The sequence below is a fragment of the Gadus morhua genome, chromosome 7 (genome assembly GCF_902167405.1).
Source record: "Gadus morhua chromosome 7, gadMor3.0, whole genome shotgun sequence".
NCBI classification, from domain to species: Eukaryota; Metazoa; Chordata; class Actinopteri; order Gadiformes; family Gadidae; genus Gadus; species Gadus morhua.
The window spans coordinates 22,914,993-22,935,111 of record NC_044054.1 but is presented as its reverse complement, the minus strand read 5'-3'; the positions used below and the strand labels follow the sequence as shown (position 1 = coordinate 22,935,111).

General features: G+C 44.8%; 1 protein-coding gene across 1 annotated transcript; it reads right to left on the bottom strand.

Annotated features, from left to right (window-relative positions):
• Positions 1-645: 645 nt before the first annotated feature.
• Positions 646-19,845, bottom strand: LOC115547992 (dapper homolog 3-like). The gene is given in 5 exon segments (XM_030362547.1): positions 646-3,792; positions 3,794-4,177; positions 4,179-4,271; positions 7,130-7,271; positions 19,147-19,845. Coding segments are annotated over 5 exon segments (2,181 nt in total). The 5' UTR covers positions 19,411-19,845; the 3' UTR covers positions 646-2,494.
• Between the last annotated feature and the right edge of the window lie 274 nt (positions 19,846-20,119).

The following is a 20,119-nucleotide window of genomic DNA, read 5'->3' as shown; positions in this document are numbered from 1 at the left end:
CACCCTATGTGTTGGATGTGGCACTCTTTCATTCTTGTAAACCCCTAAATCTTTCAGTTCGGGGGACAACCAAACCAATGTGATGTAACTGTCGTCAAACATTTGTATTATAACAGAAAGACCTCATGTTGAGAGGGAGCCTGGCAAGAGAATGTCATCAATTCATTAAATGGTTTGTTTTTGTTATTGCCCAGAGACTCAAATGTATGCATTCTTAAATCCACATCACTGGTTGGTTACAAATAATGTGTCGATTCTGAATCTGTTTAACAAAAGACTGCAAGGGTTCTGATGCATGGCTGCACTGAAGCCACCGACAAACCCGCAAATAGTGGTTTAGAGATCACTGTTATCGTGTCATATCAAATAAACACTGAATAAAAAAATAACAAATAGTGGTTTAGAGATCACCGTTATCGTGTCATATCAAATAAACACTGAATAAAAAAATAACAAATTGTGGTTTAGAGATCACCGTTATTCTGTGTTGATGGTAGATTCGTATTCACTCGGTTGACAGAGATCCCTCTGGCAAGTCGAGGAGGACTGGGTGTCTGGCACAAAGACCTTCTCTGTATACCGGTTCTGCCACCACCACTCTGCCTTATTGCAAATCACTATCAAGCGAAAGAAAAACATCTCATGTTAGTAGTACTTGCTATTTTTTTTATTAAGTAAGAACCTTTACATTTCATACACTGCATTGAGACACCCAAAACGTAGTACAAAAGATAAGCTAATAGTAATAGTGGGCTAGTGCACCTTAAAAGATAATACTGTCGATTACTTAAAGTGACAAACGTAAAATTACGTACATTCTTTGGAATAGCAAAATCCTGGTAGGCCACACATGTTACTAAGATCAAAGCAGCATGACAAAAGCAAAAATGGTATTATATCTCAAAAAACGGTATATACCGTGGCCGTGGAAACTGAGGATTAGAACCTTTGTCACTCTTGTGAGTGACTTCAGTCTCACTAGTGAGCATTTCTGCATTCACTACTACATAACAAAAACTGCATATTAATTATTTTACAGACTTCGCTTTATACATAACTTCACAAAATCTTTGTTAATGTAATATGTTACAGTACCTTGTATTTAAGCTGTACAGAGCTCACTCCTCTAAATTCTTTTTATAATTCTTTTTTCGGCAACACTTCACATTTTCTTGAAAGAGGGCATCTACTTCTAACCAAAAGACGTTGACTTAGATCTCCGCAGACGAAGAAATACTCCTTTATTTCAATGCACCCTTGACAAACAAACCAGACCAGTGGGTCAATATGAGTTTAAAAAGGATTTGTCCACCTTATTAGCTTGGCTTTTGACGCTTTACGCAAATAAACTGCCTGATACAACCTTCTCTTGTGTAAAATAAAGACGGCAAGGTAAAACCGGACATGATTGCTGGAAGCTAGATGTTTTCCCCCATGAATAGTAACCTAATTGTGCACCTTTCTGGCCTATTTGTACTTTTCATGAATTTATTTTGTTTGATTAATGCTTGTACTTAAATGATTCTTTAATTATTTTTGAGTAATGTTTGACATAACTAATTTCCTCTCATATTTATTGTGAATCATTTCCATATTCATGCGACAGCACTTATAAACATCTAATGAAAAAGTGCGATATAAATAAAGTTATTATTATCATTAATATTATCATTTGGCAAATTTGGATATCCAAAACACCTAGTTTGAAACAAATTAGCCTTTGATTGTACTTTTGCCTTTTTGATGAAATATCCCAGAAGACAAAGCAGTATTTTCCAGCAAACGATGGCTGCAAAATTCTGAAAACAAAAGGATTTAGATATATTCAACTCTGCACCAAACGTGTCTTTCCTTGTCCTATAGAGGCTACAAGGAAATCACTTCCAAGATATGGCTGCAGTGATCAATCACAGGCATTTAGGCAAAACTTATGTTTCACTCCGTTTTTGGTGACAGCCTTTCCCCTCATTCAGACCCAACCCACACACGACATCTCCCACACATAAATACACACTTATTGTAAACTATGCAGAATTGCAATTGCAGAAAACAAAGTTAGGAAAAAGGACCATGATATGATTGATTGTCTGTAGGGAATTCATGTCATTTTGATTTGTCCTTTTGACTAGTTGGTGAAAGTTGATCAGGGTTTGAGACAGTGACAATATAGATGATCTTACTAGTGTCTTACCATTTAGAGAGGGTCTTATGCCCATTAATCAATCATTTATGTTTGAGCTAGCACATACCCTGCGATACAGGTGTTGGACACATTAGTTTTCAATTACTATCCAGGATGGATCCAAGATCATCTTCTTGAGTTGACAGGCTTTGACACTAGTTCTCTTAAGAACACTGTCGTACCGTATCAGTTTTTATGTTAACACACAATTCTCCCATTCTATCTTGTGTGACAGCTACTGAAAAACATACAAACCTGATATGGGCTTGAACAACCCACTCATCACATCACCCCATATAATCAAGTCTTGCTTCAAACAGTGGTCATGACTTTGAGCGAACCAGTGCGGAAGCGCAAAATCTTCTTTTTCAAGGCGTGCGAGGCCTTTATCTTGACAAAGGCCTTGGGCTGCAGGGGGGCTCCGCTGGGCACTGACGGGGGTGACGGGAGCGAGAGCTGAGGGGGGAGCTGTTGGGGCCATACCAGCCCGCCGCTCTCGTCTGAGTCGCTGGACAGGGAGCTGGAGTCCGGGGAGTCCGCCTCGCTGGTGCTGGACTCTGACTCCCCGTGCCCCGGGTGAGAGTAACCCTCGTTGGGTCGGCACGGCGGGGCCTGCTCCCTCCCTGCCTGGTACTCCACCAGCGGGTGGTGGTGGTGGATGGGGTTTTGGTGATTGTGGTGGTGGTGGTGGTGGTGTTGGTGGGGGTTGGGGTTGGGGTTTGGGTTTGGGTTGGGGTGGGCGTGCGAATACGAGCTGTGCGTCGGACGGGATTTACGCGAGCGCTTTCCACAGGGCTCCCTCTGGCCGGACGCCGAGGCGTGCTGGGGGGCAGCGGGGGGCTGCGCGGGGGCCTGCTCCGCCTCGTCCTGACTGAGCTCAAGGGTGGACCGCCAACGCCGGTACCCGCCGCTCCCCTGGTGGGACTTCCTTCCCTTGGACTGGCTGCCGCGGCTTCCCTTCCCGCTGCCGCTCCCGCTGCCGCCCCCGCCGCCGCTGCCTCCGCCCCCGCCGCCGCTGCCTCCGCCCCCGCCGCCGCCGCCGTCCCGCTCCACCGTGTTGTACTTGCGCTCTGGAACCCGCTGCAGGCTGTTCTCCGACTGGGAGCGGCAGGCCTTCTTCCCCTGCTTCCTGGTCGCCCCGCTTTTGTCGTCAGTCTGGCGGCCTTTCCTGGGGCCCGCTCTGGCCCTCGAGTGCTGAGGCTGATGAGCTACGGGGAGCTGCTGCTGCTCTGGGTGGCCGTCGCTCGTCCAGCCCTTCAGGGGATTGGGGTGGTGATGGGAGGACGCCTGGGTCGACGTTCGACAGGGCTGGGCCGGGATGTACTCGGCGTTCACCAGCTGCTCGTCGGCTGGAGGGGGGTGGGCCGGCTGCGGAGGGGAAGGGTAGCCGCTGAAGTGCTTGGGCATGGAGTCCGCTTCCCCGTTGCTGGGGTTGGACTGGGCTTGACCGGGCCCCCTGCAGGGCTGGTAGTCCATCGAGGCGGAGCGAGGCGTGCTCCCCGGTGCATGCTGCCTGTTTCTGGGGTAGAAGCTGGTGTGATGTTGGGTGCTAGGCTGCATCTGGTGGTGGTACGGGTGCGGGGAGTCGTCTGTAAACGCCGCCTCTTGATGGCACTCCAGATCCATGCCGCGGCAAGCCTGCGGATATTGTCCCTCTGGGCTTTGGGGGGGAAGAAGGGAGCCCTGGCATGTGACTTTGGATGGTTCCCTGCATCCCCGGATGTTGGTCCTCTTTACGGCACAGGCTGCTCTGCCTCACCACGGTGATGGCCCGGGGGTCATGTGGCGCGTTTGTGCGGGGCTTTGATGGGCGCGCGACCACGGTCCTGCGTTGGACGAGTCCGGATATATACGTCTCCATCCGTTGGGCTTCCTCGTGGTCCTCCTCTCTGCGTTCCCCGTGCTCCATCTCGTCCATGCGGTCTGCGATGTCTTCAGCTTTGGGAGCCTCCAGCAGCCAGGTCTGCTCCGTCTCCGCGGGTCTTCTAGGAAAGACCAGATCCATGGTGGCGTTGGAGCAGGCGGCGGAGAAGGGCTGAAGGAGCCCGACCTCCGGAGGTCCCATCTCGACCCGGCGCCAGGGGCTCCTCTGAGAAACACAAGGAATATGTATATGAGAATGAATCCATCATAAATTGACAATATATACATTTCTACAATTATTACAAACCATCGATTAAACTTAATTGAGATATAAATGATAACGGTAACAATACAGACATGGCACTTAATTTCAGTTATATTGGAGAAAATTGCGGATGAAGTGAACATCAAATAGTGAGGGTTGCGGAGCCATTTCAATGTTGTCCCAGAACCACTATTGCAGCATTGCAACTGTCAATGGGCATTTATGTAAAGTGGAATGTAGCAAAACAAACACGACTTTGTATGGATTCTGCAGACTAAATTCTTCAAAATGTAATCCAATTCTATTCACCATTTTATTAAGTAAATACTTCAAATTGGGAAAATATTAAGACTTGTGCTCCTTTCCTGTCCCTCATCCAGCATCTTTCGTGGGTAAGCGGATGCATGATGGTTCAGATTAGTTTGGCTAGATGAGCAAACAAATAGATCACGGTGGAAAACCTAAGCAAAACGTTGACAGAACTGCTAGTCAAGGCTTATACCTTAATGCAGTAAAAAATGAACCCCAATCTGCCCAACAAATTGCACAAATATAAACTTTGCATCACTGTGTAGTACCAGATGCGTGATTTACCCATTAAATAAAAACACAATATTTATGGGGCATTTTAACAGCAACTCATTTTCACTCTTCGGTTCACTAACTATGTGCTGTGTTTATATTTAGTGTGATGTGCGTGCATGTCAGCACAATCACTAAGAAGTCACTTATTTCTGTTATTTAGGCCTGTTTTCGATGAAGTTAAGAAGGAACAAGTTCCTAGAACTGTGCCCTCTTTACTTTTTTAAACAACATCGTTAGTCAGCTGTCAGCTTATAGGCGCTGACATGTTGATTGGTCATTACTGAGAAATAATCATCTCATTATCAGAGCCAGAGGCATCCACTTTTGTGGAAAGGTTAACACTGCCATGGAAATGAAAATACACACTCAGAATGACGTTTCACAGTTAAAATAAAAAAAGCGAACTTTAAGAATAACTTTTGATATGAGTGAGTTTCTAGTATAACCCAAGAAAGCTTGACTACTCAGCTTCTGCCTTCCTTCATGTAAACACGGGAGAGGGAGAGGGAGAGAGAGAGAGAGAGAGAGCGAGAGAGCGAGAGAGCGAGAGAGCGAGAGAGAGGAGAAAGCGAGAGCGAAAGAGGAACAAAGAAAGACGGAGAGAGAGTTTAGAGAAAAGGGGGAGGGATTTAAAAGAATGCATTGAAAATAATAAACATCTCCAGAAATACATTCTGCATACTCCCTTCAGTGAACGCTTGGCAAGGTTTTACTGGAGGTATGGTACCATGAAAGTGGAATCCTAAAGAAGATTATCAATTTGTGTTTTTTATTACCCTACAAAGCCCAACGTTCCCTTCAAAAACAAACATGAATCACTGGGGGAGATCTTAGTTTTTCAACACATTCCTATTTCTGATCACTGGAATTTGGTTTGGTTGCTCAAGTGGGCTTCAGGGCTTTATTTATGTGGATGAGATGCTTGAGTGTTCAAATATTACAAAAGTTGGTATATCTCTCTGCCTATCTTCCTTTCTTTCCAAAGAAGTGAAGTATGTCTTTCTCCTTCATATTTGCAACAAATTATGGACCTCAACAAGAATGTGTTATCATTTAAGGAAAGATAGTGTTTTAACATTGTCTGGAAAAATAAATACTTTTAAGATGAGCTAACAGAGGTCTTCCGAGTTCAGAAGGAGGTCTCTACAATCTCACAATCTGAAGTATTTGCGCTACGGGCCCATTGTTACCGCTGAACTAGAGCTAATTGAGGACATGCCTTCGACTTGATGTCTAATGGATTTGTCCGTCTGAATCTGTTTCGCAGGCAAATAAACGACATTACCATACCACCCTTAAAAACACAGCAGGCCCCAAATCTATAACGCAGAGAAAGAGAGAGACAGAGACAGAGACAGAGAGAGAGAGAGAGAGAGAGACAGAGAGAGAGATACACAGAGAGAGAGAGAGATAGACACAGAGAGAGAGAGAGAGACAGAGAGAGACAGAGACAGAGACAGAGACAGAGACAGAGACAGAGACAGAGACAGAGAGAGAGTCCCAGAGAGAGCGCGCGCGAGAGAGAGAGAGAGACACAGAGAGAGCGAGAGACACAGGGAGAGCGAGAGAGAGCTGAGAGCAAGCGAGAGCGAGAGAGAGAGAGAGACAGAGAGAGAGAGTGATAGAGAGAATGACAGAGAGAAAGAGAGAGAGATCACCGGGTTCATGCTGTGAGTCAGGAGATGCATCTGAGTAAAACTAGGGCACGTAGGATGACTATGACTCCTTTATTCCAAGGGCTGGAGAACACAGATGTATTAATAAAAGAGATAACTACCTTCTACAACAACTACCAATTATGCACTCGCTCAGTTTAACCTGGCTCGTATGACACTGTTAAGATGGAGAAGTGAAAATTATGGGTGATTAAGATGTGTTCCCTGCAATCATAAAGGAAAAACTATTTTGTACCCAAGCACCTTTAAAACCTGACTACTGCAGCATATGATACATGTAGCTTCAAAAATATACAGCATTAAGCACATCCCAATATGTCGCTAAATACATTCTAATGAATCAATCATGAATCTCAATCAAGAATGAATATATAATTAATAAAACATTCATGAAATGTCTGAATTGAGGAACATTTCTAAACTTTAGTCTCAAGTGTTGTGCCGACAATAGGAAATAATAAATGAAAAAAAGAAAAGAAAAACAACAGCGATGTGTCATCTGATGGGACCTTCAGGGACATGCAAGCCAGAGACGGAGAGATGGGGAGAGACGGTTACCGGGGCTACGGGGACCGTCCGCAGGGTAGGCGGCGGTGGCGGGGTAGTCGGTTGGCCTGGCGTCGGCTCCGTTGATGCCCAGCTCCGCCACCTGCTCCTCCAGGGAGGCCATGATGCCCCAGGGGGTGCACTGGAGACTGCCCTGCAACGCACGGCACAGGGAGGAGGAATATCATACTACTGTTCATCGTGATCCTTCACATTCAGACGTGAGGCTGAGAAGAAGGGTAATGGAGTACAATCAGTAATGAGATGCATAACAGGTTTCTAAAAATACAGCGTCGTCAGCACAAAGTGTTGAATCGGGAACACGAGATAAAAACAAAAAACTCACGAGTCAGTTTATGAGATGATATGATAGAATAATGATTGCGTTGGAAAGAAGATTGGCAAAAACATGATCAGGGTGTCATATATAATTAGACCCCATATTTTTTTTCATTGTGACATTGCTAAAATTTCTTTCAATGTAACAGTTGTGAAACTTATCTAAAAATCGAATGCATTTATTTTGGACTGATCTAGCCTTGACTTGGTTAACTTTGCCATGGATGGTATACATGCATGCTCACTAGTGCAGGGCACATACATGCATGCATGTATAATCCGCAGAAATAACACGGCAAATAGCTTAAATGGCTGGCTTGAAAACTGACAATGTTCATACAGCATTTATTTACATTCCCTGCCAGAGTAGAGGAAAGACTGACTGAGAAACACAACCATCACAGCCACACAGGACTAAGACCACAAGCGCTCATTAACAAAACACTAGAACAATAACACTACGTTGCCCTGAACACACACACACACACACACACACACACACACACACACACACACACACACACACACACACACACACACACACACACACACACACACACACACACACACACACACACACACACACACACCATTAAGCTGTCACACACTCGACAACAGACCATAATAGGCCACAGAGGACTACAGGAGGTGGAACATTGTTTCGATGATGAGCAAAAAAACAAAGGCGTTATGAGGGGGCAGATTTGCTTAAAGAAGGATGATTCAGACTGACTGGTTCAATGTTTCTCGCTGCCCCTTTCACCATTTTGAATGATCTAGGAATAGTGCTGGTGAATTGGCAGAATTAAATTTCTGGTATAAACTGAAAAGAAACCTAAATCATTTTTTAGAGGTTTTTTAAACACTAGCTATATGATTAATAAAATATAATTATCGTTAGCATATTGAAGAACTTTAGGAGTTAAAGGTTCCATCCTCCTAAATGTAAAAATGGGTTTTAATTAGAGCGGTCAGTTAAACGCGTTATTAACGGCGTTAACGCAAACCAATTTTAACAGTGTTAATTTTTTTTAACGCGCGATTAACGCAAATTATTATTATTATTATTTTTTTTGGGCTCAAAACAAAGAAGCAGTAGCCTGACTGCTATGTTCAAGGCATATGTATGTTCATCGTTAAATTGCATTATAGGCTTTTTTTTTTGTACCGTCCTGTTTTGATCAGTATATGCCAATGTTGTTATCAATAAAAAACATTCACACAAGGCAAGCCGATGCACTTCTCCATGTTGATAAGAGCATTAAAATGAGAAAAATTAATGGGACAAAGAATTCAAGGGATATTTAGGCATAGAAAAATATATGATTAATCGCGATTAATCGTTGAGGTTAACTATGGCATTAATGCGATTAATCGTGATTAAATATTTTAATTGCTTGACAGCCCTAGTTTTAATACAATTATTTAATTTCCAGTTGAATCCCCGGACATCGAAAGCAAACATCGGAGGAGAGCCGGACAGCAATGTAAACGTTGAGCTGAGTGATTTCAAGAGAGGCGCTTAAATGGTACAGATCACATCGGTCTGTTTCAGCACACGTTTAAATCAAGAGTTTTTATTATGAATCCCAGACTCCCTCTATGTAACTTAACAATGAATGCCATCTATGCATCTCTGCTTCAGGGAGAATGAGTCTTAACCCAATGTGTGACACACAACATTCCTCACGGCGTAGCATGACAATGAGGAGGTTTTAGATTGTCCCACGCAAAGTGCACACCACAGCAGCACTGGGTCTGCAAGGGATTTGCCCATCTCTCACAACAGGGTGTTACAATGTGCCTAACACTGCCCTGCCCTACCAATAGGAGGTCACCAAAACATACAGAAATCATTAAAAACATTTAGGAGGGCTTAAATCTGCTGTAAAAATAATGTTGCATAATATGTGATTAAAAATTAAGCAAATGGGAGTTGAATCTAAATAACTTTGCCACATTTCTCTGGAAAGTAATCCCTTTACATAAATAGAGATGGAAACTGTATACAAAAAATAACCCTCATAGGAAGCCAAACCATCTATAATTTTAAATACAGCCATTGGACATATTGTTTATGCAGCTTACAATCACTTTTGGTTAAGGGCTGTACTTTATCAGCACAGCTACAGAAGTACCCAGAACATACAGTACGTCACACATGTCATATGATTATAGTATATGATTACAAGGTGGTCTACATTATGAGTCTGAAGCCCCCTGCTCTCTGCATCTCTTCAAAACTAAACAGTTGTGTTGTGGTGTGTGTGTGTGTGTGTGTGTGTGTGTGTGTGTGTGTGTGTGTGTGTGGTGTGTGCTGTGTGGTGTGTGTGTGTGTGTGTGTGTGTGTGTGTGCTGTGTGTGTGCATTAATCTTCCAGCACCAGACGGTGGGCTGGTTCGGATCATTTCCTGTATCGGTTTCCGCAGATCTGCGCACAAATTAATCTGTTCTGCATTAGCCCCGGGCTTTGGTGCGACGCACGCAAAAACCAATAACACACTGTTTATTTATCCGGAGTATACAGCTTAAACGAAACCATCGTCTGTTGTTGTGTGCCTCTCTCGCGACAATGCGGATGCACTGAAAGAGGTAAAGAAACAGGGTGACCCCCCCCCTCAACCCCCTTGGCAACCGAGTAAACGTCTGTACGGCTTGCCCAGGGATAAACACATGGTACTGAACTCCAGGGGGAGGAGTTTTCTAGAAAGCGCTTCCACTGTAAGCAGCATAGGTATCATAAGACAAGACATGTGAGAGAAAGAGACACACAAATTAACACCTAATGACATCCCATGCCCTGATCCACCCTGCGCTCAATCTACAGTGGGACGCCGTTGTGCAGTGTGCGTGTGCACATGTCGCTCCACTACACTGGTGTAGTTTAAGCCTCAGCTCAGTTTGTGTTCACGGTGGGTGAGTGGGGACAGACTGCGTTAGAAGACACCAGCCCCTCATCACCAAGTGGCCCACGCTGCCGTTGTGCCGTGTCAACCCTCGCAGTTGTTTTGCTTCGGGTGGAGGAGGCGGCATTTTATGACTCAAAATCAATCACTCTTTGTTGTCTGCCAGCATGAGAGTGGTCAAAACGACTCTGGTAGGTTGTGATTGGCTGCTCTGCAAAGAAGGGAATTTTCAGTAGAATCTAATAACCTGAAAACGAGATGTGATGTCATGTGAACAAAGCCAATAAAGGGAAAGTAAGAATGGTAGAAAAAACAGCAAAGTGTACAAGCAAGGTTTGCATTTAAAACCGAATAGTTAAAGTCAGAATTTAGAGTGGTGTAATAAAAGTTAATGTGCTCGTGAGTGGAGTCTGGGTTCTTCAACAAATACTGTTTCTAGTAGTTTTCCATTTCTGGTTACGTTTCTGCAAATACCATCATATAGGCATGGCCACATTTTATGATCTGAGGTCTTAAGATTTATGTGAGATGTATGCTAAAACCACCAATGATAACAAACATGTATTTAGCTAATACGAGGTTGAACCCACTGAACTTGCGGGAAAATGTATATTTGGTTTTGAGGCGTGGTATATTATTAGAAGTGAACCGAAATGAACATACACTAGCCTGTGAATACAAAACATTGCGCCATCTAGACCTTTTTCAGATGATTTATTTTAGGAGGTAGAGGAAACACCATGACAACGCTGGTCGAATGCAAAAACAGTGATCACTGACTGTGATTTAAAAAAATGAAAATAAACCAAGCAAGGGCTCCTGCTTTCTTTAATTAAATCGCTTAAGAGAGAAAAGCTCCGCTCTTTAAGTCTTTTGAATGGGTAACTTTTTTGGATCAAGAAAAGAAAGAAAGAAAAAACGATTAGGCTCCCTTTTCTCTCACATTCCAACGTGGTTGTATTCGCTATTAACGCCAGTCGAATATGAAGCGTAGGCTGAAAACCTTTTGCCGCCTCATAGTGCACCGCTAACAACAGCGACTATTTTGACTCAATTTTAACCATGCTGTCTTTTTATGGACTTAGCTTTTTTTATTGTGTTGTAGTCTTTACCCGAGTGCCATGTGAAGCTGGCCTCAGAGCTAATTGTGTGTCGTGTGGTGTGTGTGTGTGTGTGTGTGTGTGTGTGTGTGTGTGTGTGTGTGTGTGTGTGTGTGTGTGTGTGTGTGTGTGGGTGCAGACCAGTGTGTATTTTTCTGTGGCAGTGTGTGTGTATGCGTGCATTCATGTGCAGCATTAAGCAGTGTTAATGTCAGGCATGCAGTGAATGAATGGGCCAGTGTGTAGCTTTAGGAGCTACTTAGGTTAGACCACACTGGCTCAATGGTTACTTGTCTGCCCCTAGACACACACACACACACCACACACACACACACACACACACACACACACACACACACACACACACACACACACCACACACACACACACACCACACACACACACACACACACACACACACACACACTTTTTGACAGTCAATGGTGGATGGTGATCTTAGCTTGACACAAAAACCTTGAAATTAAGGTACCTGCCTCAGATGCCTCGTCCCTCTCAGCTCACATGAGTATTCATCTTTCTAAGGACTCCCCCCGCCCTGACCCTCACACAACTGTAGAACTAAACCAAAAGCGTAAATCAATTTTCTATGTCATCCACCATTAGGTGTAATTATGCAGGGACACTGATCTTCAATTACCCAAATGGCTGTCAAATGGATTTGGCCATTTGGCTCGAAGGAGATCAGCCGATTTTTGGCCACTGATGACCGACCACTTTGTCACAAGTTCATTACCCACACAGAGAGAGAAGGGAATAGGAGGACATTGGAGCGGCGGAGTTGGGAAGTTCAAGTGCAATGCTCTGTGTTTTGACCTCAGTTGTATCCCTCTAAGGAGCAATACAACAAAAGCAGTCCAAAATAAACGGGGTTACATTGACATTAAGGAGGAATATTTTTGTGTGTATAGTCATTTGTGTCTGCACGAATGGGGACCAGTGTTTCAAGCAAATGCTGTGTCTGTGTGTATATATGTCTCTGTCTGTCTGTCTGTCTGTGTACTGATAATACACCTGGAACAAATGGCTGGCCAATAAGGTATACCTGCTGCTACTGCTATGGCAACATGATAAGGAGCCACCCTGAAAAGAATGGATGCAGGATTACATAGAGAGCGAGAGGTGGTGGGAGACGGGGATACAGGGTGGAAATAAATGAGTGGAACAGGCGAATGAGTTAATGGAGTAAATCCTGGGAAAGCAGGAGAGCAGCGGAAAGTCCCTCGAAGATCTGTGCTCCCGTCATCAATGATTCGCCACACTGCTTCTTACATCACAAAATCAAGTCTGAAGCCGATCTCTCTATCCACACCAACACACCCACACCCACGCAGTGTCGGTAAGATGGGTATTGCTTCTGCAGCCAGTGTAGGAGACCTGGAAGGGCAGTATTACTCGGCTTCTCCCAAAGGTAAAGCTCTGAACACGACCGGCCCCACAGTGGCTGCGGGTTGATTGCATTAGCTGATCCTACTGCTGCTGTGTGCATCCACTTATAGCATGCACAGTGTCTGTATATAAATACAAAATCCCCCACCCAAGACGGGGTGTGTGTGTGTGTGTGTGTGTGTGTGTGTGTGGTGTGATGTGTGTGTGTGTCGTGTGGGTGTGGGTGTGTGTGTGTGTGTGTGTAGGAATCTAGTATACAACCAGGTGCTCCTGGAATTGCTGGCAGAATTCTTGTATAATTCCCCCTGTCCGCTTGTCATTCCAGAACATTCCCTGAAGAGAACGGCTGGCGACAAGTCAAGTGAGCACGACAACATACAGCCAAACACCGAGGCCCACTCAATTGTTATACTATTTTAATCCATGTACAACGGGGCTAATGGCTAACGAATTCAGCGCTGTAGCACTATTTATACACCTCCACCACTCCCTCCCCAGGGACTGCACAGAATAAGTAGCAGTTCACGGAGAACCGCAACGAAAACCAGTGAGCCTCCATCAAAATGTGTTTTCGGACACTCCCAGACAGTTCTTCATGGATGGTCCCATAGTCTAAGCGTTTGAAGCGTATTCCCTTCCCCGAGTTCCGAGCGACGCCCCGTGATGGATGTTACTCTGGGACGACGTTGGGCCGCCGATCCTCAGATCCGCTGGGACCGGGCTCGGGTTTCTTCTTCGCCTGGCTAAGGACTCGGGGGGGGGGGGGAGGGGGGACAGCTGTTGCGTGGGCCCCCCTGTTCAGGGAAATACTCGAGGAGAGTAAAGTTGTTGAGACAACTCGGATGAGTCCGAATCAAGAAGGCACCGGACACTGGATCCCGGGGCGTTGACAAGGGTCAAGGTTGGAGATTAGGATCCAGGAATATCTGGAGTATTAACAACCAGCAACTGTTTTTTCGGGGCACCCCCTGACCCCACCCGTCCACCCAGGATTTCTTTTGTGGGTTTTATTTAGCTCCATGCTGTTGTTCCGGCCTCTGCTTTTGTACGGCCCCGGGATGCGCTCGTTTTTACAGTCATCCACACTTTGATAATCCACGCACACAAACTAAAACAGTGCAGGACATGAACATTGCCAAATGATTTCCTTAGCTGTCCGAACTCCTTTCTTAGTGTCAAAATCATGCAAATCACTTGACATTCAAACACTTTCATGAGGAAATATTCAAATTCATCAATCCATAATACCTGGAGCCTTTCCCTTATCCTTCAGACAGAGAGCCTGGGAGGCGGCAGGAGGCTGAGGAACAGACACAACAGTAATACGATGAAGAGACTCAAGGTAAAATAGTGTCAGGATAGCTCGCAATGGTTTATACTCTGCCCTTCTCAGAGGTTGTATGCTGTTTGTTGTATTGGCTGTATACCTGCAACATATAGTATGTCATCCGACAGTTAAATATAAGTTATGCGACAGTTAAATATATTCAAATTACATTGTTCAGTAAGCCTATTGGTCAGAAGAAAAGGAGATGCCATATTAATGTGAACAATTAATTGACTGAATGATATCTGAGGCAATAAAACCAAAAAAAATACTTTGCAATAAAAATATATGGCAGGATAACAATTACTGTACATTTAGCAATGGCAACATGTCTAAGCTTATTATTCCATCCAGTGGCTACACAGTACATTCGAACTTCATCCCATGAATGCTTTGATTTTGGACTGCTACTAGTTCTTCCCTCCATGGTCTTGGATAAACAGCAGAAGGTCTGCTGGTCTTGTTTGAGGACTATGGATCGGTATGGGACTGTCAAATGTATTAGCGCTAGCCAGAATCTATCCACCAGCTTGTGAGGCGTGGTGACCCGCATGTGGCGAGCGTTTCACAACATCCCAGGCACCATTAAAGTTGGTAATTGCTCATGTAGGCGCCGGGAATCTTTAAAAACTTGATGTTCCTTTAAGAATTGCTGCTGGTGCAACCACATCCCAGGATTATGGAACTTCTGCTTGATTTCAAATCCAAAAAGGCTATTTTTCATAATCACGCAGCGGTTCTGGGTTTGAGTCCACTGGAATTGTGGGGAGCCTTAAAGTACACACACACACACACACACACACACACACACACACACACACACACACACACACACACACAACACACACACACACCACACCACACACACACACACACACACACACACACACACGTTTGCTAGTGTGTTTAGCAACCACAGCTAGGTGTAAAACCAAATTTAACAACAAAGTAAGGCTTGTGTGTGTAGTTTACGTATGAAATGCAAGGTAGAACAACCGTTATGTTAGATCGGAAATGTGATTGCTAGTTGTTTGTGTCTAAATGGTCAAAAACGATGTTGTACCCATTGCTTCTTAAGTCGAAGACGGAACTCATTCAAAGGAAATATTAGCCTGCGATTCCTACAAATCTTCCTTTTATTAATGGCCGCGACTCCCTGGTCACTTTGAGGGAGGATGGAGACAGGATGGGGGCAGGGGGGTGGTGGGAGCTGGGATGGGGGTGGAAGGGAGGTACACATCAGAGGCCCAGGGCTGCTTCCCCAGCTGTTGTCCACTGTCACATTGCTGTCAGCAGCCCGGGATCAGGGAATGAATAAACATGTTCATCCTCTCTCTCTCTCTCCCTCGCTGTCTGGTTGTCTGTGTCTCGCACACTCTCGTCCACTATCTACCTCGGTGCCAAGGGCCACAGACTTGGTCTCCTGTCCTTCTCTTGATGTTTTCCTTTGTTCCTCTTTTTATCTGATGCACTATGAACATCAACAAATAAGTGTATATTCACACACATACAAACACTGAGGGGGATGAGAGAGAGAGAGAGAGAGAGAGAGAGAGAGAGAGAGAGAGAGAGAGAGAGAGAGAGAGAGAGAGAGAGAGAGAGAGAGAGAGAGAGAGAGAGGCAAAGAGAGGAGAGAGAGGTTGAGTGAGTGAGTGACTGAGTGAGTGAGTGTGTGAGTGAGAAGTGAGGGATAGTGCAAACACTGGTTATATAAAGGCTCTTTCCATCAGAGATACAAGAATAAAAAAAACAGGCAAACTCTTATGTTCTGGGCATGCAGCCTTCGTTAAAACCACCACAAAGGCTTAGCAATGACATCCATTTTCATTTCATTCTCACTGCGTAGGCCAATGACGTGTCAGCGATGTTCCGCAAGATAAGGAGGTGAACGTGATTGACACAACAGCAGAATCAATAGGCTGATATCAGCCAAGTCATCCTGCTGATTCGAGCACAGGCGCGAATCAGCACACACACACACACACACAACACACACTACTAACACAGCTGCATCAACGCGTGGCCCATCATTGGAGACAGTAGCCATCAGAAGGACAGCTTGTTGTTATTGCTGTTAAATCAAACCGTCCAATTGCATGTTTGGACCTCACAACGGTGAAACCTATAATTAGGCTTTTGAAAGACTGCAGTAGGTTTTGGAATGGTTGGAAGGTTTGAGGTGAGGCTTTTCGGCCAACTGTGAAATAGACATGAGCGACAATCCCATCAAAAGAGGTCACTGTTCACTACATTCAAGACGGCTGTTTTTGCACATCTGTCGGCAGAACACAAAATGTAGAGAATGAACTATTGTTCTTAAAACAAATACATCTTCCGAGTATTGCAGTGACCTCCACAGTCCACTGTTCCAATTATTTGTAGAGAATGATATAAACATATTATCTGTGAATGATTTTTTATAATATGACCTAGTTTTATAATATGTACTAGTGTAACAATGTCCCTATGATCCCCCTCGATCATATTGATTACAAGGCTTTTACTACAACGATAAGTGGACACAAGTGGAGAATTGCATGTGCTTCAGGAGATTTTTAAACCTGGAAGCCTTCTACACTTCAGACTTGCAGCCAATGCTCCCAGAATGCATTCCGATGCAGAGTGACTGTTGTAGCAGGCATTCTCGCTGATACCTTGTCAACAGCAGCCAGCATGTTGACAGTACGCATGTGGCCTCTAAAGCCAGCAGCCAGAGCTCTTGAAGAGACACATAGATACGCTGCGGTATCTTTCCGTTTTTACAAGTTCAAAATCCCACGGGAGTCACATTGTTGGGCGGTCCGTGAATCATATAACATGTTTACGTCAGGAAATACGGTCAAAGCCCTGATGTGATTCATTTATTTACCGTTAACAGTAACAACATTGACTTTCTACAATACTAAAACTGCCCGTTTGTTTTTTTGTACGAAGTACACATGTTTTCCAGAGTTAGACCAGGACTTAAGACAGCCAACTCCTGACCTCATTGTTTTGGGCTCTGACTCAAACATGAGAAGGAGACAAGATAAGAGTTGACTGAGCATTGCAGACGGATTTCCACTGATGTCAGAAACCACCAGTCATCCCTATCATCACCTCTTACTGTACGCTCCCTGGCACAAGTCTCCATGAAGACTTTCATTGTGAAACTAACAAAGGAAAAAAAGCATACAACAAAGCTGCAGTTTCCAGTTCTTTATTTTGCTTTATTCATCAGTTTCTGGCACGTTGACCCTAGCTGCCCAAACACTACGACCCTCCCAAGGTAGGGCACAGGTCAAGGTTCAAAGTTCAAGTGACTGCTTGAGTGACAAGGCTATGGATTGACTATGGCTTCTGTATAAAATCCTCTACTATCTCCTAGGACCCAAAGAATGGGGGCAGTGTGTTTATTTGTTTGCCTGAGTGCATGCGTATTTGTGTGTCTGAGCATGCTTGTTTGTGTATGTCTGAGCGTGTGTGTGTGTGTGTCTGAGCGTATGCAGTGTGCGTGTGTGTGTGTGTGTGTTTGTGTGTGTATAATTGAGGCATAGGGGTGCTAAGGAGATCTCCAGCTTGCCATCACAACAGACCGTGTTGCTGCAGCCGTCACACTTGTCGTCCATGAGTCAGACCACATTCCTCCACTGTCATGCTAGCCAGGGCGCTCACATTCGCCTGGAGAACAGCGGCGGGTTATATGTAGCTTCCAGCTAACGTCTCACCCTTCTTTATTTCATAAAGTGCTTTCAGTTTGTTTTATCACCTGCCGTCTCGAAGGGGCGCTCAAAAATACCAGAGGGAAGGAGTCTACGATATGTATTCGCTAAATCCTGGCTAAACATGTCCCTGTTTGTACTGTAAATTAAATTAAATAAAGCTTTTTTTCCCCTTCGTTCCCTGGTCAGCAGCAGCACAGTTGGCCAAGAGGTATTTGCATCACATGGGGAGATATATTTATGCTAGACATGAAGGCAGCTGGAGCCCCTGCTTATGTCATCTTTAGGCAGCCGTACAAATCAATTCTGTGCATGAGTGTGTGTGCGTGTGTGTGTTTTGGTGTGTGTGTGTGTGTGTAAGTGTGTGGTCGTGTGTGTGTTTATGTTCTGGCTTCATTTTCCATTGTTGTTGTTTGAGACTAGAGTGTGTTTGTATACCGCAACACCATGTGGTCATACAGGAATCCTTAATGCCTCCTTTATTCTAATGAAAAACACAATTGTTGATATAAACTTCTTGCTTTGCCAAGATGTCCCGTCTGTTGTGTGTGTCTGTTACTGTGTGTGCGTGTGTGAGCCATTGTTATGTGAAATTAAATGTAATTTAAATGTTCATTGCTATGATCTTGAACTATTTTCTGTATACAATGTGAACAAGATGTTCATACCCCTTTCATTGCACAACACTCGAATCTCTTCTGCAATATCCCGACTCTCCCTCCGAAGATGTAGATCTTAACAGTTTTCTCTTCCTACAAACTTTTTGTAGCTGATGTATCTTTTATTAAATTGTTTATGTGAGTGAGTGAGTGAGTGAGTGAGTGAGTGAGTGAGTGTGTGTGTGTGCGTGCGCGCGTTCCTCGGCAAAGTGGTTATTTATATCGTCTATATTTCACTTGGTTATGACAATGAAATGGAGGTCGAGTTGTGAAAACACAACAATTGCCCTTAAAAGGTAAGGTGTGCTGTGTGCGCGTGGAGGGAGGCCGCTCGGTGTGCGCTGCGCCAGCCCGGGTCCTCCTGGACACACTGGCTGGGGTCACCAGGCCATGGGGATTATGTGCTTTACCTAGTCTTCAAAAAACAGGACGTGCACCCAAGGCACCCACGCAAACACAACGGTACAAACCATAGAAAAAATGAACCGAGCACTTCCACACTCCACGGAGTTGTGTCATCTTATGATGGAGATGGCCACACATCACACTTATTTATTATTAACAACAGCAACTGACATGGGCTCACTTACCGACTGCTGACGTCGGAGCCCGGAGTCGTCACACACACCGCCGTTTGGCGTGTCCGCGGCGCAGCGGATCGACCCCCGGAGGTCTCCCCACGCCGGGCGTCCGTGGACAGTCCCGGAGTCCCCGAGGCAGAGGGCGCTCAACACCAGACATTCCTGCCTCTGTTTCAATAGCTCCAGCTCACACAGACCGGCCAAGCTGGCCTCCAGGCGCTCCTTGTTCCGACTGCGTTCCGCTTTCATCGGTGAAGCGAACGCACGGAACATGATTCCCCCCCAAAAGGTGTAGGTTTTAGTTTTATAAATGCAGTTTGGATACTTCACTGCAAAACAAAAAGAAATCCGCTTCAATCCCGTTATAACTCCATGCAGCTCGGTCCAATTTAGTTGTTCCCTTCACATCTCCAGGAGCGACTGAAGGCGTCTGCAGCCGAACCCATTCTGGTCTGTGTGCACAACTGTGTTCAACAATCTCACAGCTGTTAGCAATGGTCTATACGTCTATGCCCATTTCCTGGCTCTATCGGTTTAACCGTGTCCCAAGCTGCTCATATTAATGAGACGTCTACTCGCGCTTGGTTCCTCTGGCCTATTGAAGTTTCGCAGGAAAGGAAACCAAAGCGGCTGTTAAAGTCTCTCCAGAGGGAATGCCATAGACAAAGAATGGTCGCCAGATAAACGATGGTAAAGTTGACTGCCGCAGGCTGTGTAGATTTACTGGTTGATATAAAACCCGCTTGGCAGCACGACAACTGCGCCCCCTCGTGGCATTCTAGGGCTCATGTAGTTCAAACAGTGGAGTTTGACGTTGTACAGCTCAACTGAGTGTTACTCTCTACAATGCTTGCAGTGGTCTATAATATTAAGTAGGTGTTTCCCGTGTAATTTAAATGTTTTGGCTTATGAACGGAAATATAATGAAATATACTATACATGCATATTCATATTTAAAATCTGTATCACGCTATCAGTGTAT